At 42.5% G+C, this 26,751-nt stretch overlaps 2 protein-coding genes across 2 annotated transcripts in view; both read left to right on the forward strand.

The window, feature by feature from the left end:
• The first annotated feature begins 19,662 nt into the window (after positions 1 to 19,662).
• Positions 19,663 to 23,601, forward strand: LOC308684106 (NHL repeat-containing protein 3-like). The gene is made up of 3 exons (XM_081355156.1): positions 19,663 to 19,740; positions 20,450 to 20,562; positions 21,628 to 23,601. The coding sequence occupies exons 1-3, from the start codon at positions 19,666 to 19,668 to the stop codon at positions 21,866 to 21,868; spliced, it is 429 nt and encodes a 142-aa protein (XP_081211282.1). The 5' UTR covers positions 19,663 to 19,665; the 3' UTR covers positions 21,869 to 23,601.
• A 329-nt stretch (positions 23,602 to 23,930) lies between these two features.
• Positions 23,931 to 26,751, forward strand: part of emsy (EMSY transcriptional repressor, BRCA2 interacting) — a 30,029-nt gene continuing 27,208 nt past the window's right edge. The window contains exons 1-2 of the mRNA XM_081355130.1: positions 23,931 to 24,025; positions 25,040 to 25,095. The gene's annotated coding sequence lies outside the window, so the exon portion shown is untranslated. The remainder of the gene's footprint in view (positions 24,026 to 25,039; positions 25,096 to 26,751) is intronic.

The following is a 26,751-nucleotide window of genomic DNA, read 5'->3' on the forward strand; positions in this document are numbered from 1 at the left end:
AAACACTTTTTTTTTTTTTTTTTTTTTAATCCTCGACCGGCCCAAAAGTGAAGCGGCCCACCGGGAATTCTCCCGATTCTCCCGATTACCCACCCCGGGCCTGCATATCACTGAGAGCTGGTATCAGTTGATTTTGGTTCACTTCGAGCAGATGGAGGAGGGTGTGGGCCCTGGCGTTGTGGCAGAGGCCGAAGAGCTCTCACAGGAGGGGGAGGGCGAGCTGGGCGAGCTGGGCACGCAGGCTTTGGTGGCTGGAGTGCCTGTCTTTTTTTGGTTGGTATCTGGGGGCTTGCAGCAAAAGAGTGGGATAGTCTGGTTCCAGCATACACCAGTTCTTCCATTTTCTGTGAGAATCAAAGAAGTGGAGTTGCTGGGGAGAGGGATAAAGTGTCTGGTGAAAGGGGCTGTTGCTCTGGTGTTATCGGAGGCTGTTATATGCTGTCCTGGCTTCCCTGGCTGTTTTCCAGGAAGTCGTCCTTGGGTGCTGAATCTTTGAGCAGTTCTAATATGTCTGTCTGTGGGCAGGGCTTAAACCTGGCTTAAACCAAATGATTATTTCGGTCTAAATGAGTCTACTCCATCTGGATACTCCTATAAGCACGAGCCCCGTCTGATTGGTCGTGGAGGCGGTGTTGCAACAATCTATAGAGAGATTTTCAATGTTACTCAGAAAACGGGTTAAAAGTTTATTTCGTTTGAAGTACTTGTACTAAATGTTACGCTCTTAGATGTTAGAAAAACATCCCTATTATCTCTAGCCTTGGCTACCATATATAGACCGCCTGGGCCTTACGCTGATTTCCTAAAAGAGTTTGCAGATTTTCTCTCAGACCTATTAGTCAATGTCGATAAAGCATTAATTGTTGGAGATTTTAATATACATGTAGACAATCCAAATGATGCGTTAGGGGGCTGCGTTTATAGATTTATTAAACTCCTTTGGGGTCAAGCAAAACGTCACCGGACCAACTCATTGTCTTAAAGGGTCACTTCACCCATTTGCATTAAGCTTTCCATTGTTAGAAACCCAGTCATACTATTGAATGGTCGTGCAACACTCTCTCATTTTCCTCTGAGATGGGAGAAATCTGTTATTTACCTCTTACACTTCCTCCTACAATGACGCAAAAATCGTCATTTTGCGTCATTGTAGGAGGAAGTGTAAGAGGGGGGGATTTCAGTTGAGACTACAAACACTATACCTCATTTCACCAGCGGGTGGCACTCGCTCGCGTAACGGACCTATCACAGATCAGTGGGCGGGACTTCACTCTCTGAAACTGAAAGCAATATCCTCCATCTTGTTTGAAGCTAAGCTAACAGGCGCTGTGGAGACAGATGTACAGTTATGACAATAGCGGAGGAGAGTACTCAATATGATATGAAGAAGAGGATTTCGGAAGTCTGATGCTTGAATCAGGTGTTTGTTGCTACCTTTACAAGCCGCATTATAGCGAAGAGCAGCCGAGGCAGAAGACCTGCCTGCCGCGGACGAGGAGCCCGGACTGGCTCGAGTTAGGGCGGACCGGTGGCGCCGGTGATCTCACTATGCAGCTACGAACCGCTACGAACACAGAGATAGAGTCCGTCTGCGGCAAAGAATTTCAACGATGACAATTTCTCCTGGACGAAATCTCTGAATCAGACGAGGACACGGACGTTTGTGTTGAGAACTATCCTAGTTTCGCACCGCATATGTTCTGACTGAACATCCAGGTACCATGCAATAATTCACCTTTTCGAAAGAAATACAAACGAGGAGTAATGCACTAATGAGTTCACCAACTAACTAGACATTTTGTGTGAATGTGAAATGAATTTCAAGCTCTGGTGGTAGCTAGCCTTGTAGACGGAAGAGTTATTTCTCTTATAGGCAGATATGTGCTTTCTGGATTAGTGGGAGTGGCTTGCGGAGCTGTGCAATGTGGTGCATTGTGGGAGTTGTTGTCTTTCATACAAATGCGTCCTGAAGTTATTTTTTGTCTTTTCTCGGTCACAAAGGCACCAAATTCAAAATTTATTTTACATTTCGACTACATATATGACCCACTTTAAATTAAAAACAATGTTCAAATGGGTGAAATGCCCCTTTAATCATACACTCGATTTAATTATATCACATGGAACCGATCCAACCGATATAGATATCATTCCACAAAGTGATGATGTCACTGACCATTACATGGTAACTTGCATATTACGTACTGCTGTAATATATCATGCTGCGCCGCGTTATCGACCAGGCAGAACAATCCTTACATCCACCATAGATAATTTCTCAAATTGCTTATCTAATCTGTCTCATCTGCTGTCTGAACCCAAACAAACAGATGAACTTGAGGAATTAACTAGCACTATGAGCACCATTCTCTCTGGAAAATTGGATGTTGTTGCACCTATTAAATTAAAAAAGGTCAGAGAGAAAATTAAAGCACCGTGGTACAACAATACTACGCATGTTCTAAAGAGAGAAACCAGTAATTTAGAGCGCAAATGGAAAAAACTCACTTAGAGGTCTTTAGAATCGCGTGGAAAGACAGTATGTCACGTTATATGGCCCTAAAAGCGGCCAGGGCTGAGCATCTCCGCAAACTAATAGAAAACAATCAAAATAATCCTAGGTTTTTATTTAACACCATGGCTAGACTAACAAATAAACAGACGTCACCCGAACAAAATATTCCGTTACAGTTTAGTAGTAATGATTTCATGAACTTCTTCACTGAGAAAATAGAAAGCATCAGAACCACAATTGTAAACGTTCAATATTCAATCGCGCCTTATAATTCAGTATCAATTATCACCCCGCAAGAACAATTACAGTGCTTTACAACTATAGAACAAAAAGAGTTAAATAAACTTATCACTTCATCTAAAACAACAACATGTTTATTAGATCCTATACCAACTAAACTATTGAAAGAAGTGTTACCTGTAGTGGAAGAGCCTCTCCTCAATATTATTAACTCATCTTTATCTTTAGCTCATGTTCCTAGAACATTTAAACTGGCAGTTATAAAACCTCTCATTAAGAAACCACAATTAGATCTTAATAACCTAGCAAATTATAGACCCATTTCAAATCTTCCATTTATGTCTAAAATATTAGAAAAAGTGGTTTCCGCTCAACTGGGCTCTTTCTGGCAAGAAAATGACACCTATGAAAAGTTTCAGTCTGGGTTCAGGCCGCATCATAGCACTGAAACTGCGCTCGTTAAAATCACAAATGATTTACTTTTAGCTTCTGACAAAGGCTGTTTCTCAATACTAGTTTTACTTGATCTTAGTGCTGCGTTCGATACTATAGATCATACAATACTCTTAGATCGACTACAAAATTATACTGGTGTTCAAGAACAAGCATTAAGCTGGTTTAGATCGTATTTATCTGACCGCTACCATTTTGTTTATTTAAATGGAGAAAAATCGATCATAACTCCAGTAAACTATGGAGTGCCGCAGGGATCTGTGTTAGGCCCTCTATTATTCTCAATATATATGCTGCCACTTGGAAATATTATAAGGAAACATGGAATTAGTTTCCATTGTTATGCTGATGACACTCAAATATATATTTGATCACGGCCAGATGAAAACGCTAAATTATCCAAATTGACAGAGTGTGTTAAAGATATAAAAGATTGGATGACGCGTAATTTTCTTTTATTAAATCTGAGGTAATACTTATCGGTTCAAAAAACCGCCCACAAAACCTCTCACAATACAACTTTAACATAGTAGGATGACCTGTTACTCTATCCTCGACAGTAAAAGACCTGGGTGTTATACTCGATTGCAACCTGTCTTTTGAAAATCATATTTCATGTTACAAGAACAGCTTTTTTCCACCTTAGAAACATTGCTAAGCTACGTAATATGCTATCTGTTTCTGATGCAGAAAAGTTAGTTCATGCGTTCATGACCTCGAGATTAGATTACTGTAATGCGTTATTAGCCGGTTGTCCTGCATCCTCAATAAACAAGCTACAGTTAGTCCAAAATGCAGCCGCTAGAGTTCTTACTAGATCAAGAAAATATGATCATATAACACCGATTTTATCATCACTTCATTGGTTACCTATAAAGTTCCGTATTAATTATAAGGTATTGCTACTGACTTATAAAGCCCTAAACGGCTTAGCTTCCGTAAAAACGCATCTTTTCGGCCAGGCATTCATATAACATTTTAAATCTTACTGTTCAAACTACAATCTGGCCTCTAGTTCATAAACGCCAGAGGAGAACTGGCCCCCGACTGAGCCTGGGTTCTCCCAAGGTTTTTTTTCTCCATTGGGTCACTTGATGGAGTTTTCAGTTCCTTGCCACTGTTGCCTTTGGCTTGCTCAGTTGGGGATATTTTGGGGATACCTAATTTTATCAATCAATAAATTTACACTAGAAACAAACCTTGTTGTGTTATTTTGGTTTAATGCTGTGAAGCTGCTTTGATGCAATCTGTATTGTGAAAAGCGCTATATAAATATACTTGACTTGACTTGACTTGACAATCTGATGTCTCGAGTGTCTTTGGGTCTCGCTCCCTGTGTGTGCCATCGATTAGTAAGTCGATCGGCTTGTTTCTCTACCTGTCGAGGAGCACTAGTTTCATGGGACTCACCGGCTGTATGCTGAGGGTGTCCATGACGAAGCTCTGTTGTGTGCTCCGTCTGGTTTGGTGGTCCCGTAAGAAACTTTGTTTCAAGAACTGCAATCCTTTGTAAAAGTCTGTGGCAGTTAGTGCAGCAAGTAGATTTCAGAAGAGGCATTTTCTCTTATCCTTGAGGCAGTTGTGTTTTCCTTTCCCGGAATGTAAGCTGGTCGTAAAAGAATTCTCAGTTTTTGTATTAATCCAAACTGTGTCGTATGAGCACTGTGCTGCTTTGCTGAAGTTAAAATTAGGTGATAAAATGAAATAAAATATAAAAAAATAGGAGATAAAATGTAAAAGCGATAGAGCAAAGTGCGGAGCAGTAAGCAAGGGCGTCCAAACAGTAGCTGAGCAGGAAGTGAAAGCCCTTAGAGAATCCATGAAAGCATCGGAACAAAATATTTCAGCAACATTTTGATGGATTGGAAATACTTCGGTGAATTCATATGACATTTGGATTTCTCTTGGCACCGCTACCAGAAGACTTACAACTTTTAGACGGGTTGCTCACATCACATCTACGTCTTCAAGCTTAGTTTGAGTCTGCGCAGTACGCTCAGCCGTCACCTGTAAAGTGCTGCTAATAGACTTCGCTGGTCTCCGTCGAAGTCTACGGGGTCGCTGTGTCCATTCATTTTACTCTCTATGGTTTACATCACCCAAAAGCATGTTGGGAGAAGCAGCTGTCAAAATCTCAACGTTAACAGTTGAAAAACAACGTTCTGAAAAACTGTTAAACTATACAGAGCTAATGAAGTCCTGAGGGGTTATATATTTTTTTTCAAAGGTTTAAAGCCAGTATACATATTATAATGCAAACACTTACTGCCATAATAACAAATCAGTGTGTTTTTATTACAATGGGTTAGACTTTAGACAGAGCTGACTGTACACCCTTCGAGACCGCTGCTCACGGTGGGCCCGACAGCAGATCGCCCGCTCTAACGCAGCTCCACTATTGGCTGAGGCATCACAGGCTTCCCGAAAACATTACGTAAGGGCTTTTCTACTGCTCAGACGGCCCGCTATAAACCCTTTTCAAGCCAACTGGAGCGCACAAAGACCTATTGTCTGAGCCTGAGAGCTTTTTTTTTTGGAGGGGCTTTGGGATTCATATGCGCCGGGCGACTTAGGCTTTATTCGCAGCAGGAAAAGTAAATCACATCTTTACCGTCATATGAACCAGAACTAATATATATTTTTTGCGACAGAATAGATGCGATCCAGGGTGCATTAGGCTGAAAATCAACTTGTCTTTTCCTGTACACGTGCAGCCTCTGAATAAGTCCAGTGAATGAATGAACAACACAAAAACTTTGTGCTTATATAAGACCTATGCCTAACCATTTTCCAGAGGTCTGATTGGCTGCTGGAGTTGTCGTCCTGGTTATATATGAGGGAGCTGGCTGGGTTTGATCTCAGTATTCTGATTCTAGTGTTCAGTCTGCTGGTCGGGGGACATCTGAGCTCTGTGTGAGCGATCACAGATCGAGAGGAATAATCATGGGCTTATCACACTCATTCTCACAAGCGGACTATGACAGGTCTGCTCTTAAGATTTATGAAGGCATTCAATATCATACATGTCTCTTTCCAGATGTAAGCATAGATGAGTCTCTGCTGAAATATTCTGGTTCCGACTCTAACGCTGTGCTGCAGGTTTTAAATAAGGAGATGCTCAACACGGTGCCGGGTTACGCCCGCAATCTTGGACTTGCCATTGGTCCACTGACTTCAGTCCCGAATGCTGTTGGACTTGGAGCTTTGGTGATTTCCATGATCATAGAGATCGCCATCAAGGGCGGCACTCAGACAAGTGTTGACACATACAGCCTGATACGACGAGTGTTTGGGGAAGACAAAGCTTCGAGTGTCCGGGACTCAATGTCAGAGTATCTGAAACGCCATCGCATGTACATGAACAATACCCAACGATTACGGGTGGAAATAAGGAGACTGGAACAGGACTTGAGCAAACATCTCACCATCCTCAGAAACTCCCTGCTGCATGACGGACAGATGAGAGACCGTGGGTTCAAGATCTGGGTCAACGGAGCCGCCTTCCACGTCCAGATGCTGATCCATGGCGCTCGACTGGATACTCAGGCTGGTAGACCTGCATCAGACGGTGTTCATGAAGTCAAATCTGCAATCGATGAGTATTTACGGCACCTGGATCATTTGCTGGAGAAATACAAGACCTTCAGGATCAATTCAGATATGCTTGAAACTGGTGTTGATTTTTCTAGTACTGATGCAGTTAGGGCATGTCTATTGGTTAATAAAGAACATAAACATAAGAAGTGTTTTTCAAGAGTGTTCACATATCCTGACCCGTGTGATTATCGAGAAGTTCTGACGGCTTTAATGGATGTTGTTTTCTCAAAGTATGAACCGATCAAAGGTTTAAAGAGTTATTTTTCAAATATCAAGAACAATCTCAGCTCTCTAATCCATGAGCGTGGTTCATTCACTGTGCCGTCAGCTGCAGGCTAGTTTAGATGTGGTGTTGATGAGGGATGGCTCAGATGCCGGAGCGTGCGCTCATGTGTAGAGGTGTACTCTTCGATGCACCGGGCCTGGGTTTGACCCCGAACTTTGACCCTTTGCTGCATGTCATCCCCCCCCCCCCTCTCTCCCCTGTCTTCAGCTGTCCTGTCAATAAAGGCCTAAAAATGGCCAAAAATAATCTTTAAAAAACAATAATAATAATCTTTTAATTTAACATAGTAATTTTAAGTAAAAAAAAAGAAAAGAAAAAAAAGTGTTGATAAAACTTCCATTGTAATATTTTACCGTATTTACTCTCATCTTGTGATCTACATGCATATTTGATCTGTGTTCTGTCATGATGCTCTCCTGACACACCTGCATGTTACTCGCTTAAGACATAAAATACTGAAATATTTTAGTCCTGTTTCCAGATTAAAAATCCTTAAAATTACATCTGCTCCTTCTTCCTCGTTATATTGAAGACTTCTGAATCTTTGAATAAGTAAATGTTGTTCATTATAAAAGTAGAAGTGCTGAACACGAGATGTCACCTACTTCACTGTAAAGTTTGTTCTTAACGTTTGCTTTTGTGATGTTCTCTTTAACAATAAAGGATCATGAGTGTTATTGTTCCACGTGTCTGTGTATTTTAACTTAAAGTGTTGTCAGTATAATATACAGCAGGCTTCTGAATTAAAGGAACACCGTTTTTTGCTAAAGTGCAAATGCATTTTTGACTTAGTTTGGCAGGGTCGCCGCTAGCTTAGCTTAGCATAATGAATGGAATCCTTCGTTGCCAGCTAGCATGTCCTGAGTAAAAGTGATAATTGACTGAATGGGGATCACGCAGGGCCGGTTCTAGACATTTGGAGGCCCTAGGCAAAATTCATGTTGGAGGCCCCCCACCCCCAATAAAAAACACTTGAAACAAATATGATTCCTAACCTTTTTATTCATACAATATTTAATTTTAAATTTAGTATATTTTTTACTTACAGTAGCCTACATAAGTTTGGACACATTACTATTTTTAATGTTTTTGAAAGAAGTCTCTTATGCTCATCAAGCCTAGATTTATTTGATCAAAAATACAGAAAAATAATATAGTGAAATATAAAATTTAAAATAATGGTTTTCTATTTTACTATACTTTAAAATATATTTCTGTGATGCAAAGCTGAATTTAGTGTCACGTGATCCTTCAGAAAACTTTATAATATTCTGATTTATTATCAAATATTAGAAATGGTGCTTAATATTTATTTTATAACCTGTGATACTTTTTTTCAGGATTTTTTGATTATTAAAAAGTTTCACTCACTCACTCACTCACTCACAGGCTTGTAGAGCATAATAAGAAACTTCTTTCAAAAACATTAAAAATAGTAATGGGTCCAGACTTTTTACCGGTACTGTATATACATATTAATCAAACTTTATCTAAGGTAATCTCTTTTTTTTTTGTTTAATGAAGATGTTATTGTTGTTATTTTGCTGTTTTATTTAATTTATTCACAGTTCCAGAATACCACTTCAGTAGATGAACATAAGTGCTTTTATCATTTTTTTCATAGCTGTGGTAGGGGCAGGATTTTTCCCTCCCATTTAATCAATATTGACTGCAGATATTGTCATATTATTAATATCAGTAATATGAGATTATGTATTGCATTGTTACCTTAAATATGCTATACATAAATCAAGTGAGAGAAAGACACGATCACTACTGAGCAGAAGAAAAATTCTAAACTGATATTATTGGCGTAAGTATAGGCTATGATGTCAGGGTATAATCTAATCATCAGCAGAATTTAGAAAATAGACCCATAGATATGAGATCCTTTATTTGAAACATTTAAAAATGTTGTACTGTGTTGGCTTTTTAACTTTGAATACAAACGTCTTGTGTTTTACTTTTGTAGCTTTTTTACTAGTCAACTCAGCTCCCGACGCGATGTTATTCATTGTATGCGCAAATTCAAAGCGTCGCGTCTGGGCACGTTAATGACGCTCGCTCTCTTGTATTTCACCTGTGCCTTTCTTGGGCTTACAGCAGAACGAGTTTACGAGTCTCGGCTTATGAGTCTCGCCTTTGTCCGCGAAGCTGGAGTCCCCATTACCATGCCCCGCCCTCGGGTGTCGCGTGGGATGGGTGATAGGAGGACAGTGTTGGATGTCTCGCCTGGTAACCATTCCCTGTGGGCTCCTCACTCCTCCCTTCCACCGCAGCTAGTGGAGTCCCCCGTGGAGCGTGCTGGTCCATCTGTAATGGGTGGACCGGCCATTTCACCTGGGGCTCCCCCAGAGGACAGGATGCCAGCATCGGAGGGTGAGCTGGCCTCTGGAGATGATGACTCGACTGCGTTGTCTCCCTCTTGGAGTATAACATTGCCGAGCCGCATCCAGAATTGTCAGCCATGCTGAAAGGGGCCGCCGAGGCTGTCGGGCTCGAATGAAACCCTCCACCGTGTCCTGCTCAGTCTCGGTTGGATGTTTGGTATCTCGGGGTGGGCCGTGCTGGTTCTCAGCCCACTGCCCCCAGTACCCATCTTTCCCGAAGTGCATGAGGAATTTTCTAGGTCTTGGACGGCACCTTTTACTGCCGTAAACTGCCTGAGTGGTTCTTCCTCCCCCTCGCTATTCTTGATGGAGGAGCGGTGAAGTGTTATGAGGCTGTCCCTCCAGTGGAGCGGTCTGTCGTGACACAGGTGCACCTTTTGGGGGGATCCTCGTCTCCCCACTAAGGCCTGTGAGTTCTCGTCCGTTCCGACGGGCAGAACTTACAAAGCCTGTGGGCAAGCCGCCTCCTCTTTGCATGCCATGGCGCTGCTGTTATGATCCTGTCGTGATCCTGGCTTTTCCTTCCTTTTTCCTCTGTCTCCCCCTTTTGGTCACACACACACACACACACACACACACACACACACACACACACACACCCACGCTTTACACGCATTCATTCATGCCGCTCCTTTACACTCTTATCATCCCCAGCTGAATCCACTCGCAACTCATTGTCTCTTCATTACTTTCTCACCTGCTCTCTCTTTCACTAATAGGTTTTCCTATTTATAGTTCTGACCGTCCTTTGTCTTGTCGCCAGATTATTTCATGTGTTCGTACATATGTACTCTGTTCAGTCCCTCTAGTCTTGTCGTGTCTGGTCTACGAGTTTCTTACGGAGTGATCGTGTCTAGTCAAGAAGTGTCTAACTGTGTGATTGTTTGCTTACCTCAAGCTACTCTTCTCCATTGAGTTGTACTGTGTGCAGAGCATCCTACCGATGACCGCTCACCATTGCTGTCCTTGCCTGTTTACTGGAGAGAATCCGTGAGCTCAAACTACTGGGGCGAGTACCTCAGGCGCGCACCTTGCGCAGCGGGACTTTGAGTATTCTTTGTGTTTTCTACCCAGAGTCTACGGAAGAATTTGTTATCTGATTTCCCGAAGTCTACGGAAGAATTTATGTTTTTCTGATTATTGAAGATTTCTGTTCTTACCGATTGAAACAGCCATCATCTTTAATTAAAGACTGTTAAATGCCATTTCTGCTTTTGGGTTCTTTTCTACACCTCATCACAGAATAATCTGGCCAGCATGGACCCAGCAGGTGGCAATCCTTTTCAGACGGCTGTGGAGCTACAGGGCGCAATGATAGGCCGACATGAAGAGGAGTTGTCGGCCGCAAGGCACGCCGTTGAGTCTCTCGCCTCCCAGGTCTCGGACCTCTCCAACCGCTTCCTTTGCTCTCCTCAAGATCGACCAGTTTCACAGGACCATCGCGAGACGCCGGAGCCTCGAATCAACAATCCTCCTTGCTATTCGGGTGAGCCCACGCAATGCCGCTCCTTTCTGACTCAATGCGAGGTTGTCTTTTCTCTGCAGCCTGTTACGTATACTACGGATCGAGCAAGAGTCGCTTTTGTCATCTCGCTGCTCACTGGGAGAGCTCGCGAGTGGGGCACGGCTAACTGGGAGGCCGAGGCGGACTGTGTATTCAACTATCCCCGGTTCAAAGAGGAGATGATTCGGGTATTCGACCGGTCGACTCACGGGGAGGAGGCTTCACGAGCGCTTTCCGCCTTGCGACAGGGCAGGCGCTCTGAAGCAGATTTTACGATTGAATTTCGCACCCTCGCCACCACTGCGGGCTGGAACGAACCAGCTTTAGTGTCCCGGTTTTTGGAGGGACTTAATTCCGATGTCAAAGAGGAGATCTACATCCGCGAAGTACCTACTCGGCTTGACTCGCTAATTGACCTGGCCATTCGAATCGAGAAGCGCTTCGATCTGCGTCGCCGAGCACGCAATCAGTATTCTGCAAGATTATCTCCACCCGCTACTTCTCTTTCTTCTCCTGTGGTACCCGAGCCCGAAGCTATGCAGCTGGGAGGTTTACGAATCTCCGCCAAGGAACGAGAGCGGAGAGTACTAAACCGGCTATGCATGTACTGCGCCGCATCTACGCACTTCGTTTCATCATGCCCAGTAAAAGCCAACGCTCGCCAGTAAACGGAGGGCTACTGGCGAGCGCATCATCAAAGGATCCTCCTAAGACCTGCACCACTCTTCCTGTTTGTCTCCGCTGGCCGGGCTTCTCCATCCCCTGCTCGGCTTTGATAGACTCAGGGGCAGAGGGGAGCTTCATTGACGAAGTTTGGGCACATGAACAAGGTATTCCTCTTATTGAACTAGCAGACTCTACGCCACTTTTTGCCTTAGATGGCAGTTTACTGCCTATGATTCGTAAGAAGACCATTCCCATTTCCCTCGTAGTTTCTGGGAATCACAAAGAGACAATTTCTTTTCTAATATTTCGTTCTCCCTTTTGCCCTGTTGTATTAGGACACCCTTGGCTAGCCCAACACAACCCCCAGATTAATTGGTCTGAGAATTCTATCGTGTCATGGAAATTGTCTTGCCATGTTGATTGTTTAACCTCTGCCATTCCCCCTGTGTCATCTGTCTCTGTTTTTCAGGAAGAGCCAGGTGATATGTCGGGGGTACCTGAGGAGTATCACGATTTGCGAGAGGTGTTCAGCCGGTCCCGGGCGGCATCCCTTCCTCCTCACCGACCATATGATTGTAGTATTGAGCTCCTCCCGGGTACTACGCCCCCGCGCGGCAGGTTATTTTCATTGTCCACCCCCGAACGCGAAGCACTCGAAGACTATCTCTCAGCATCCCTTGATGCTGGTACCATTGTTCCCTCGTCCTCACCCGCGGGCGCCGGTTTTTTCTTCGTCAAGAAGAAAGACGGCTCTTTGCGTCCCTGCATTGATTATCGTGGGCTGAACGAGATCACGGTCAAGAACCGTTACCCCTTGCCGTTGATGTCCTCAGCTTTCGAACTCTTGCAGGGAGCAAAGATTTTCACTAAGCTCGATTTACGAAACGCTTATCACCTCGTTCGCATCAAAGAGGGTGATGAGTGGAAAACCGCGTTTAATACGCCCCTAGGGCACTTTGAATATCGGGTTCTTCCGTTCGGCCTCGTCAACGCTCCTGCAGTGTTCCAAGCACTCGTTAATGACGTGCTTCGGGACATGCTGAACATTTTTGTATTCGTTTATCTTGACGACATATTAATTTTTTCACCCTCTCTCCAAGTACATGTACAACACGTACGTCGGGTCCTCCAACGCCTGCTGGAGAACAAACTTTTTGTCAAAGCTGAAAAATGCTCGTTTCATGTCCCGTCTGTCGCCTTCCTCGGGTCGATTATTTCCGAGGGGGGTATCAGCATGGATCCGGTCAAGGTCCAGGCGGTCACCGAATGGCCCGTTCCTAACTCTCGTGTGGCGCTTCAGCGATTTCTGGGCTTTGCGAATTTTTACCGTCGTTTTATCCGTAACTTCAGTCAGGTAGCCGCACCTCTTACTGCCTTAACCTCGGTGAGAGCCAAATTCGACTGGTATCTGCCCAACGCGCTTTTGACCGTCTGAAAACCCTTTTCACTACCGCGCCTATTCTGCTTTTTCCCGATGTCTCCAGACAATACATAGTCGAGGTTGATGCGTCGGAAGTAGGGGTCGGGGCTGTCCTTTCCCAGCGCTCTGCCGCTGATGGAAAGATTCATCCCTGCGCTTTTTTTTCTCATCGCCTTTCACCCGCGGAGCGTAACTATGATGTGGGTGATCGTGAGCTACTGGCCATTCGTTTAGCTTTGGGTGAGTGGAGACACTGGTTAGAGGGGTCCTCTGTCCCTTTTTTAGTGTGGACAGATCACAAGAATCTTGAATACATTCGCACAGCTAAAAGATTGAATGCACGCCAGGCACGTTGGGCTTTGTTTTTTACGCGGTTCGACTTCACGATTTCGTATCGTCCGGGTTCTAAGAACGTTAAACCCGACGCACTTTCTCGCATCTTTGACTCTTCCTCCACTCCTACAACTCCTGAAGAGGTAATCCTTCCTAGTAGAGTGGTAGGAGCAGTTACCTGGGGTATCGAGAGGTCAGTTAAACGCGCCCTCACCCGCGTTACCATTCCGCGTAATTGTCCTAGACACCTTCTGTTTGTTCCGGTTCATCTCCGTCGTTCTGTCCTTCATTGGAGTCATGCCTCTAAATTCACTGCCCATCCCGGCGTACGGGGCACTCTCGCTACCATTCGTCAGCGTTTCTGGTGGCCCACTTTGGATCGTGATACACGTCGGCATGTCGCCTCGTGCGTAGTTTGCGCCCAAACAAAATCCAGTAATTCACCCCCGGCTGGTTTGTTACGTCCGTTACCGGTTCCATCACGTCCATGGTCCCATATCGCTATGGACTTTATAACGGGTCTACCTTCTTCGGCTGGAAACACCGTCATCCTTACAGTCGTTGACCGTTTTTCCAAATCTGCGCACTTTATTCCTCTCGCAAAACTCCCCTCTGCCAAGGAGATGGCTCAAATTCTGATCGATCAGGTGTTTAGACTACACGGGTTACCTACTGACGTTGTCTCCGATCGTGGGCCACAGTTCTCCTCCCAGTTTTGGAAGGAGTTCTGTCGTCTCATCGGGGCGTCCGCTAGTCTCTCCTCTGGTTTTCACCCTCAGACTAACGGTCAGGCCGAACGAGCCAATCAAATCGTTGTACGCACTCTTCGTAGTCTAGCGCATCGTAATCCCTCGTCATGGTCGAGTCAGCTCTCTTGGGCTGAGTATGCGCACAATTCACTTCCCACGTCTGCTACTGGACTCTCTCCGTTCCAGGGCTGCTTAGGCTACCAACCACCTTTGTTTCCTTCGCAGAGCGCAGAATCTAACGTTCCGTCTGTCCAGTCCTTTGTCGATCGTTGCAAACGTACTTGGAGGGAGGTGAAGTCTGCCCTATGTCGTTCAAGGAAACGCATGAGCATCGCTGCAAATAGACGTCGCATAAAGAGTCCCCGTTACATTTGTGGTCAAAAGGTGTGGTTATCCACGTCCAATTTACCTCTTCATTCTGAGTCTCGCAAACTAATTCCTCGTTTCATCGGTCCGTTCCCTATTGTCAAGATCATTAATCCTGTCACAGTTAAGGTTTCGCTACCTCCCAAACTACGTCGAGTCCATCCCGTTTTCCACGTTTCCTGCGTAAAACCAGTGTTGCGCGCGCCCGCGCGTCCCTCAATTCCTCCGGTCCGTGTTGCTGATTCTCCTGTCTATAAGGTTCGCAAGCTCCTCGACATGCGTCGCCGAGGTCGAGGGCACCAATATTTAGTGGACTGGGAGGGTTATGGTCCCGAGGAGAGAAGTTGGGTGTCCGCCCGGGACGTCCTGGACCCTGCGCTCATCGATGATTTCCTCCGTACCCGTCAGCAAGCACCCTTAGATGCGCCAGGTGGCGCTCCTTGAAGGAGGGGTACTGTTATGATCCTGTCGTGATCCTGGCTTTTCCTTCCTTTTTCCTCTGTCTCCCCCTTTTGGTCACACACACACACACACACACACACACACCCACGCTTTACACGCATTCATTCATGCCGCTCCTTTACACTCTTATCATCCCCAGCTGAATCCACTCGCAACTCATTGTCTCTTCATTACTTTCTCACCTGCTCTCTCTTTCACTAATAGGTTTTCCTATTTATAGTTCTGACCGTCCTTTGTCTTGTCGCCAGATTATTTCATGTGTTCGTACATATGTACTCTGTTCAGTCCCTCTAGTCTTGTCGTGTCTGGTCTACGAGTTTCTTACGGAGTGATCGTGTCTAGTCAAGAAGTGTCTAACTGTGTGATTGTTTGCTTACCTCAAGCTACTCTTCTCCATTGAGTTGTACTGTGTGCAGAGCATCCTACCGATGACCGCTCACCATTGCTGTCCTTGCCTGTTTACTGGAGAGAATCCGTGAGCTCAAACTACTGGGGCGAGTACCTCAGGCGCGCACCTTGCGCAGCGGGACTTTGAGTATTCTTTGTGTTTTCTACCCAGAGTCTACGGAAGAATTTGTTATCTGATTTCCCGAAGTCTACGGAAGAATTTATGTTTTTCTGATTATTGAAGATTTCTGTTCTTACCGATTGAAACAGCCATCATCTTTAATTAAAGACTGTTAAATGCCATTTCTGCTTTTGGGTTCTTTTCTACACCTCATCACAGCTGCTACAGGTCTATCAAGCCAGGGCACTCATGGACATGTACGAGGGTAGCCCAGACCGTGCGCTCATAGGTGAGCATCTGACCTCGCCCTCCAGGTCATGAGTGTCGTGGCATGCGCGATAGATCTGGCGATGTCCACCTTAGTGGTTCAGGAGCGCCATTATTGGCTCAGCCTAGTTGATATGGCGGATGCAGACAAGGTCCGTTTCCTGGTCTCACCAATTTCCCAGGTTGGGCTGGTTGGCGACGCGGCGGAGGACTGCACCCAACAGTTCTCTGCTGCCCAAGCGCAGACGGAGGCCATCCGGCACATCCTACCCCGCCGCCAGTGGCAGTTCCTCCACCTGCTCGTCGCCAAGGGCGTTGAGCCAGCAGCAGTAGGGATGCCCAGCCCGCTCCAGGCGCTGCCAAGCCAAGTGGCCGCTCAGGGATGGAGGAGGATGCTCTTGGATTTGGTCACCGATCCACTCCCTGCCGCCAGGTGAGGGCCGGGTGGAGTCTTCGTTGTGTGTATGTCTGTTCCACCGCTTGTTCCCAAAAGAGCAGAGCAAGCGGTACCCATACTTCAAAGAAAGAGCAAATTCCTCTGTTCCTGGGTCCCAGGAGGGCAAGTCTGGCGGTGTATGACCCTGTAAAGCCTTGCACCCCTCAACCCCCTCCTGTTCGCCAGCACGGCAGCTGGGTGCGGTTCGAAGACCTGATCATCCGCCTTCTCACGCATCCCCTGCCGCCCAGTGGAGACAAGTATATAGCCGCTCCCTCCAGCCGATATGAAGGCCAGTTTTTAACTCATTCTTCATGTACCTAGTATGTGGTGGGTCGTGACCATCTTGGCCCTGTGTCACTTGAAACGGGCCCTTTCTCGAAAGCCTCCGTCCAACTTGCTACGCAGAGAGGCATTTTTCAGAATGCCCCGCCCCCAAGCTTGGTCTGCCGCATTTGACCTGAATGACATGTACTTCAGATCTCTAGCCTTCTGCACCACAGGCTATCCTGAGTGTTGTGTTTGAGGGTTTGAAGTATCAGTACAGAGTAGGGCTGTCACTTTTGGGAAAATCAAATTCGAACGGATATCAAATATCAAGCAATGTATCCGAATATATTCGAATATCTACGAGTAAAATGAAGTTAACGAACAACCTCGATCCATCAGGAAACGCCACATGGTCGCTGAATTTCACTGCGCTTCATGAAGAGTTTTTCTTTTGCGTGAAAAAGCCGTTCGCCGGAGATGTGTTAAAGATAGCGGTTTGCATTCATGATTAGGCTACCGGTATAATAATCCTCCTGGCGCCGGATCTGAGTGAGTAATTCTTACCTTTGTTCTTTGATTAACATTAATGACACTTTAAGACCAGCCGCTGCGGACAGAGACGCGATCTGACACGCACGTTGCATTTTTCTCACAAATCTCTACATTCATTTAAGACTTTATTTAAATAATTTAAGACTGCTCTTATGAGGACACTCGACAAAACGGACATTTGGCATAATTTGTGTGTTGTGGTTTGTTCAAGCCCGAACTCGATACTGACACGCGTCTTTTCTGTGGGTCGTGTGTGTGTGTGTAATAGGCAGGAATTACAGCGCGGTCTCTTTAGTCTTGTCGTTATCTTCCATTTTCAAAACAAGCTGGCTATTGGCTAATTTTCGCTTGATTTTGGTCATGGGCCTACGCTACAATATGTTTAGAGCGGCCGCTACTGGATGAGATGGCAAACAATAAAATAAAAAGCGGACGGTCTAATCATAGACTGTAAAAAATGCGGATATTAAAAACCGGATAGTTTATTTATAGTTCGATTTCGGATATTTCACGTCATGTTCGAATGCATATTCGAATATCGAATAAAAAGTGACAGCCCTAGTACAGAGTCCTACCCTACGACTGCTCCACAGCCAGTTGGGTCTTCAGGTCAACTGGGAGAGAGTAACGGGCTGAGTATCTCTTTTCCGGTATGGGGATGGACTCGGTCCAACATGCCTCTTCAAGAAGAGAGTGTGTCCGGTCAGTGCTATACAGAAGTGAGAAAGGGTTCAACTGAAAGAATTTTCCGAGGCTCCTCGGGACACATGGCAACCGCAGCCGCATGGCTTCCTCCATATGAAGACCACTTCAGCACTGGCTTAAGGTCAAGTCCCGAGGTGACCGTGGCAGAGCCGCATGCCCTGTGAGACAACAGATCACCCCGGCCTGCCGCCAAACCCTCAGCCCGTGATCAGACCTTTCTCTGGGCCGCTCCTAGAATTAGGTCCACTAACACCAACTAAAGGGTCATGTACAAAGGGCATGCTTTAACGGAAGCCTGGGTGACCTCCGACAGCATTGGCATTCATTGCCTCAAGTTGTTGCATTTCACCTCGCTTTTTTTTCTGCCACCGCTGCTTAGCGAGCTGGTACTGGTCTGAAAAGACAGCATCGTGTCCATTGCACTAATCTTCCCTCACATGTCACAGCTTGCCCGTCACCTCCTCCTTGGAGTCAGAAGCTTCTGAGGTCTCTTCATTCCACTATTTCTTCCGGCCTGCTCAGTCGTGCCGCCGACAAGCCTCACGACAGCTATGGCCAGGCAGAGTGGAAACTCCATCCCCAGGCGGTCCAGCTGAGCAGGGCCCACTTCGGGGCCGCATAGTTACATCTGTTTGCCTCTCCGGATTCGATCTTCTGCCAGTTGTGTTATTTCTGTCTGAGCGGACAACCCTTGGACAGACATTGGCTCTCAGCCAAATAGAAGTGACACCTATTCGTTGAGTGAGTCCTTCTCTCCGTGAGGAGATCCTGAAGGCGTTTGGTCATTTCAGTGCTCTCTTTCCTGCAAGATGGGTTGGAGTGAGTGCTGTGTCCTCCACCCTCAAAATGATGTTGCCTCTATTTTTTCTTTGACGCACATCATGATGCAGTAGCATGGGAAGCACGTCCTGATCATCAGGTTCCTGAGGGAGCAAGGGAATCTGCCTTACACCCCTCTTTATCCTCTTGGGCCTTATCTCTGGTGCTACTGCACTGCAGAGACCGCCCCTGTGCCACTGAAGGCAGTGAGTTACAAATTCTGTTTTTAAAGAAACAGTTATCATGCTCGCGTGGTCTCTACTAGAGGGTAGGGACTTGCTCGCTTTCGGTCAACGAGTTGTGCCTGGAACTGTGTGCCCCCGCCTAGGCGTTGACACAGAGTGCTTCGCTGACAGATATTCTAGAGTTGGGGGCTGGGCGACACCTATAGTCAAACCGCTGCTTCCCATGGGCTCCCTTCTCATGAAGCCAGTTCAACGTGAGCCCGGTTCGAAGTGTCGCTTGCTGCACCATTCCCCCCCTATAGACTGGATACGTAAAAATGCTTTTCGACGTTGACTATGTCTGACGTTCTCGACTGAAAGGGAACGTCCTGGTTGCATATGCATATGAAGGAGGGAACGGAGGACATAGTCCCCTTGCCACTACTGCTGGACCACCGCTGATTCCGGGGGTCGCTCTGCTCCTCAGCAGAAAAAGCAACTGGTGCGTGCGTCCACTCCGTATTTACTCTTCTGTTGAATTGGCTTGATTAAATAGTAGTACGAAGAAGACAGGCTGGGTCTTCTAAGCGTGATCCCCATTCTGTCGACGTTGACTACGTCCTCCGTTCACTCCTTCAGGGACGTTCACTTCACTGTTCACACACACACAGTTCCATTGCAGGCTATAGGAGTCCCCTGTTGGATAGTTAGACATCAGTCAGAGTTGCAGATCCCCCTTGGCATGTTTTTGTTTAAATAAATATAAATGCATATTTTAAGTTATATTATGAAAAAGGACCTTAAAATTTTATTTTGTATGTCATTTTTGTTTCTTCAAAATGACTAGAAACACTAGTCCCCTCTTGGCCAGTGTAGAGCGATAGTCCCGTTGGTAATATAGACGTGTGTGTGTGTGTGTGTGTGTGTGTGTGTGTGTGTGTGTCAGATCTGCAGGTTCTCTGGATGCACGCAGAGAGAGGTTCAGGACTGGCTCAGTTCTACATCCCTCACAGTGTGGTGGTCGACCGCTATCAGAGGGTTTGTGTTCTTGTTTCATCGGGAGCTTTAGTTCATGATCCTGCTCTTAAAGCCGAACTCGGCAAGTCTAGCGAACTCTAGTCACTTCTTCGCTGATTTTCCCTTTTGTTGTCGCATGTTTTCCCCACGAGCTCCCCCTACAGCTGTGGTGGGGCGTATATTTCACAACACAGTCGTAAAAAACTCACTTGCGGCGGCCTCCTCCCCCTCTCTACCGCTGCTCATGTGCGTTTGTTTTGATCGGAGCAAGCCAACTGTATCGTGTGGAGCTATGTCTGGCTACCGAGGTGGGTAATCTGGTAATATCATACATGCGTGTGTGTTTATGTCGAATTGCCGTAAAGCAATGTGTGTTTCGCGCTCGTTCTCGTTCTCGCTTTCGCTTCTCACGAGACTTCCAATTTCTATCTTGCCGGGACGGTAGTGAACAAGTTGCAAGGTTGGTTTTCCGCCTGGGAACGCTGGGGGGAGCGGGGAAAGTCACCAATATCACCAGAACAGGTTGTTTAACCATCCAAATGATTTCTAGACAGTTTTATTAAGTTAAAAAAGCTACCAAGTTCTCCTTTAATGCAAACCTTCTGCAATCAAAAGATTTCCGGTCTCTCCTTCAGTCTTCAGATCTAAGGGTCAGTGTGTGTGTGTGTGTGTGTGTGTGTGTGTGTGTGTGTGTGTGTGTGTGTGTGTGTGTGTGTGTGTGTGTGTTCAGGTGTGGGTCGCAGACCGAGGGAACAAGCGCATCCAGGTGTTTAACTCCGTGACGGGCGACTGGCTCGGGTCGTGGGGAAGCTGCTTTAAAGACGACGCGCCCTACTCCGTCAGGTGACTCACATCATACCATTAATACAAACATTACAGCTAATACTGACATAAATACATTTACAGTTAATTAAAATAAAAAGAATTACTCCGTCAGGTACTGCAGACCGGGGCTCAGACGACAGAGTTAAATAAATAAATAAAAACATTAAACTAATACTTATAAATAAAAATAATTAAAATAAAAATAAAAATTAGATTAATATAGATTAGATCAGTAATTAAACGATAGAAATGTGTTTGAAATAAATATGAAAGTTACATTAAAATAAAGAAGTATATAATGAAAAATGTGTTTAAATAAATAATTATTAAAAAAACTACATGAAAATAAAATTGTAAACAATAAAAAAAAAATTAAATAAATAAATATAAAATAATTTATAATAATAGTAAACAACAAAATGTTTAAATATTAAAATAAACATAAAACAATAAAAAGGTTTTTATATAAATAGATTAAATTAAAATTGTAAACAGCAAAAATGTTGAAAATAAACAAAAACAAAATTAAAGAAAAAAAAGTAAACAATAAAATGTTAAAAATATTAAGATTTAAACAAATTTGTATTGTTTATTATTTATCTTAATCTAATTTAAATATTTAAACATTTTATTGTTTAATTGTTATTTTAAACTGTTTTGTTTACTTATTTATTTTAAATAAATACATTTTATATTAAATAACAAAATTAGTTTAAAATAAATAAGTGAAATTTTTTTTAATAAATAATAAAAATGTTTAAATGAATAGATTCAAATAAGTTAATAAAATCTTTTAAAAATAATAAAACTACATAAAAATAAATAAACAATAAAAATTTGATTTACATTAATAATGCATTTAACAACACAGTACAATAGTGTGTGATAACTTAAAATATTTTCCAAATAATACTTTACAGTGCAATATACAATTTAAATCCGGTCTTTATTGATGAAAGTATGTAGTTGCCTTCTGAATTGTAGGACGACGGTATTTGGGTTTCTGTGGATTTAAAGGACTGACGAGCCCTGATCTGGACTTCTGAATGCGTACTGGAGATGTTGTGTGTTTATGACCCGCAGATTCACTCCTGACCAGAAGTACATAGTGGTGGCCCAGTTAAACACCAATCAGATCACTCTGCTGGAGGCTCCGCCCATCGGCATCATCGGTCAGTGTCAGGTGATCAGCACCATTGAGCTGGCTGAAGATGTGAAGCCACACCTGGTGGACCTGGACCTGAAGAGTTCTGATCTGTACGTGGCTGAGATCGGAGCCGGTCAGGCCCAGAAGTTCGTTCCCCTGAGCGCCGCCAGTGTTTAGAGGTTTCCTCCATTATAACGATTATAGCTGGAACCTGTCAATCAAACCGCGAGCGACTTACCAAGCTTGTTTCCAACACGGAATAACAAAATAAAAAAGGAAATTGTGAGTTTTTATCTCCCAATTCGGACTTTTTGTAATTACGAGATTTTCTCGCAATTCTGACTTTTCCTAATTACGAGATTTTCTCACAATTCTGGCTTTTTTCGTAGTTACGAGTTTATATATAAACTCTGACTTAATTTTTTGTAAAGTTTAGTTCACAATTCCGATTTTTTTTGTAATAAAGAGATGTTCTCACAATTCAAACATCATTTCTCGCAATTCTAACTTTTCGTAATTATGAGTTTTTCTCACAATTCAGACATTATTTCTCGAAATTCTAACTATTCGTAATTACGAGTTTTTCTCGCAATTCTATTTCTCGCAATTCTAACTTTTCGTAATTACGAGTTTTTCTCACAATTCTGACTTTTTTCGTAGTTACGAGTTTATATCTAAACTCTGACTTAATTTTTTGTAAAGTTTAGTTCACAATTCCGATTTTTTTTGTAATAACGAGATTTTCTCACAATTCAAACATCATTTCTCGCAAATCTAACTTTTCGTAATTATGAGATTTTCTCACAGTTCAGACATTATTTCTCGCAATTCTAACTTCGTAATTACGAGTTTTTCTCTCAATTCTGACTTTATTTCTCTCAATTCTAACTTTTCGTAATTGTGAGTTTTTCTCGCAATTATGACTTTTTTGTAGTTACGAGTTTATATCTAAACTCTGACTTAATTTTTGTAAAGTTTAGTTCACAATTCAGATTTTTTTGTAATTACAAGTTTTTCTCACAATTCAAACATTATTTCTCGCAATTCTAACTTTTCGTAATTACGAGTTTTTCTCACAATTCAGACATTATTTCTCACAATTCTAACTTTTCGTAATTACGAGTTTTTCTCACAATTCAGACATTATTTCTCTCAATTCTAACTTTTCGTAATTGCGAGTTTTTCTCTCAATTCTGACTTTATTTCTCGCAGTTTTGAGTTTATTTCTCAAAATTCTGACTTTTCGTAATTACGAGTTTTTCTAATTAATCCGTCTTTTTTCTCAGAATTGCGAGGAAAAAGTCAGAATTGTGAGATAAAATGTCACGGTTACCTTTTTTGTTTTTTTACTCTGTGGCAGAAACAAGTTTATAATCGAATAAAAGTCTGAGGTCTTAATTCAAATCAGAAATATAATATGATTCCAGGTGATTCTCATAGAGGAATAAAGGGAGCGGAAAAGATGATCTGGGAAGAATTATGCACATCTGTGGAAATCCACTTGTTTTGTATTTGTTATTGTGCTTATGGTACATGCGTTTAATCCTGTTATAATGTTCATGTGATTGTATATGATAATTTAAGCTTTGTGTGTGTTTTTGTCATCTCACCTGTTTACATGTCACCGTTTTTGACATTTTAAAGAGATCAAATAATTGTATTCATATCCACAGATGATGATATTTTGATACTTCTTGAACTCATTGTGATTTAGTTCTCAGGTTAGTGATCACCTGTGTTTGAGATGTGATTGTCATGTTATTGAAATCTGAAACAAATGGAAAGGTTCTGTTTAAATTCAATATATTGGGCTGGAGTATAATTTGTGCTGATGTGTAGGCCTAAGTGTAATAATATTTGCATCAAACCGTGTATTTAGTGTAAATAAAGACATTGTTTTTTGTAACTGGGAATTTTTCAGTTTTAATGTGTTTTATTGGCACTCACATCGCCCAAAACTAAACGATAATACATATTTTCCAATAAATATTATATGACAAGATACAACAAAACAATAACACGCGCGCTAGTGCACATGAACGCGCGTCTCTCCAGCGCACAAAAGAATGTCAACAATGGCGGCGCGCATCTTCTGATTGCTGCCCAACACAGTGCCTGTTCGCCTGCAAATGTGTATTTTGTGGTGACTGACATTTAATAAAATTCGCGAGAAGCGAATTAGCAACTCGCATTATGTACAGAGCGCTTTCGGTTGTTTAGTTGAGCTGTATTTATTGTAGATCCTCGCGTTTGTTTGGGCTTTTCCCGCGGGCAGCCCCAGTGTTTTGGCGTCGGATAAACATGGCGGAGCTGAAGGACTGTGCAGAACTGAAGGTAAGTGCAGATATAAACACACGGCTGACATTAGAAATGACACACTGGTGTGTGTGCTGATGATGAGCTGTGTTTTGACACACACGCTCGAATGAGCTGTGCAAGCTGCGGGTCACTGCTGTGTTTATGTGTGTGATGAAAGAAACTCCAGAGAGGCTAACGGCTAAAGCTAACTCTGCACACATCACACTGAAAATGACAGAAAAACATAATCTCAGAACCGTTAGTGTTTATTAAACACCTCTGTTTTATGATAAACATGTATATTATTCTGCTGAAAACCTCGGATTGACGTGATCAAACTGAACGTTAATCGCGATTATATTATTGGTTCGATTCCATCTTGTCAGAATAAACACTGATCTCAGATCAGATGATATTCAACTCTCATTGATATCAGATCAGAGTAAACACAATGATCTCAGCGGATGTGTGTAATTTAAGCTGTCAGAATGATCTGACGCGAATCAAAACACTGAAGCGGACTCATGTTCTTATCGAGTGGGCGGGGCGAGCGCTGAACTGGCGCTGATGTGGGGATGTGGGCGGGACATACGTTGATATACACGCGTGACGTCAAATACGTGTTGAGTTTTTTGTGTCTTTTATAATAGTTTTTATGTCTGAGGTGTTTTGAAAATTACCGTGTTTATTTTATTTATTTATTTTAAACAAGAAAATTGTGTTTTCAATTCATGATCTGACGGATCTTTATTGTCATCTGTACTTCACTGCAATTAAATTATTATTTTATCCATTATCTATTCCTCTTGAGAAAGACAGGGTAGAAGGGCATAAGAAACTAAAAAATATAAAAGAATACACAACTTATTAAGAATAATAAGATTAGACAATAATAATTCACATTACAGTAAGAGACAATACAGAGTCAATACACAGTATGAATAAGAAGCAGCAATGTGCAATAAGAACAATAAAAATAAGAGAGTTGGGATGTAGTGCAGGTGTTGACAGTCATGATGATGATGATGATGATGATGTTTCTCTCTGAAGGATATGGTGAAGATCGTCAGCTCTTAGAGACCCAGAGAGAGTGCAGTGTGTCAGAGGTGAGAGATTCTCAGATCCAGCAGCATTTGCTGTTCCCTCATATAGAGCCCTAGAAAGCCCTTCAGTTTATCCCAAATTCTGTTTAACCCCCCCCCCCCCCCCATTCCAAATTCTGTTTTATTTTATCCCAAATTCTGTTTTATTTTATCCCAAATTCTGTTTAACCCCCCCCATTCCAAATTCTGTTTTATTTTATCCCAAATTCTGTTTTGCTTTATCCCAAATTCTGTTTTGTTTTATCCCAAATACTGTTTTACTCCCCCCAATTCCAAATTCTGTTTTATTTTATCCAAATACTGTTTTATTTTATCCCAAATTCTGTTTTATTTTATCCCAAATTCTGTTTTATTTTATTCCAAATTCTGTTTAATTCCCCCCAATTCCAAATTCTTTTATTTTATCCCAAATTCTGTTTTATTTTATCCCAAATTCTGTTTTATTTTATCCCAAATACTGTTTTATTCCCCCCCAATTCCAAATTCTTTTATTTTATCCCAAATTCTGTTTTATTTTATCCCAAATTCTGTTTAATTCCCCAATCCCAAATTCTGTTTTATTTGATCCCAAATTCTGTTTTATTTTATCCCAAATACTGTTTTATTTGATCCCAAATTCTGTTTATTTGATCCCAAAATTCTGTTTTATTTTATCCCAAATACTGTTTAATCCCCCCCATTCCAAATTCTGTTTTATTTGATCCCAAATACTGTCTTTTTATCCCAAATTCTGTTTTATTTCATCCCAAATACTTTTTAATTCCCACCCATTCCAAATTCTGTTTTATTTTAACCCAAATTCTGTTTTATTTTATCCCAAATTCTGTTTAGTTTTATCCCAAATACTGTTTAATTCCCCCCACACAATTCCGAATTCTGTCTAATTTTATCCCAAATTCTGTTATATTTTATCTTAAATACTGTTTTATTTTATCCCAAATTCTGTTTTATTTTATCCCAAATTCTGTTTTATTTTATCCAAATACTGTTTTATTTTATCCCAAATTCTGTTTTATTTTATTCCAAATTCTGTTTAATTCCCCCCCAATTCCAAATTCTGTTTTATTTTATCCCAAATACTGTTTTATTTTATTCCAAATTCTGTTTAATCCCCCTCCCAATTACAAATTTATGTTTTATTTTATCCCAAATTCTGTTTTATTTGATCCCAAATTCTGTTTTATTTTATCCTAAATACTGTTTTATTTTATTCCAAATACTGTTTTATTTGATCCCAAATACTGTTTTATTTCCCCCCCCAATTCCAAATTGTTTTATTTTATCCCAAATACTGTTTCATTTTATCCCAAATACTGTTTTTTACCCCAAATACTGTTTTATTTTATCCCAAATTCTGTTTTATTTTATCCCAAATTCTGTTTTATTTTATCCCAAATTCTGTTTTATTTTATCCCAAATACTGTTTTATCCCCCCCCCCCAATTCTATCCCAAATACTGTTTTTTACCCCAAATTCTGTTTTATTTTATCCCAAATACTGTTTTATTTTATCCCAAATTCTGTTTTATTTTATCCCAAATACTGTTTTATTTTATCCCAAATTCTGTTTTATTTTATCCCAAATTCTGTTTAATCCCGCCCATTCCAAATTCTGTTTTATTTTATCCCAAATTCTGTTTTATTTTATCTCAAATACTGA

Source organism: Scardinius erythrophthalmus (genome assembly GCF_964197995.2).
Source record: "Scardinius erythrophthalmus genome assembly, chromosome: 23".
Classification (NCBI taxonomy): domain Eukaryota; kingdom Metazoa; phylum Chordata; class Actinopteri; order Cypriniformes; family Leuciscidae; genus Scardinius; species Scardinius erythrophthalmus.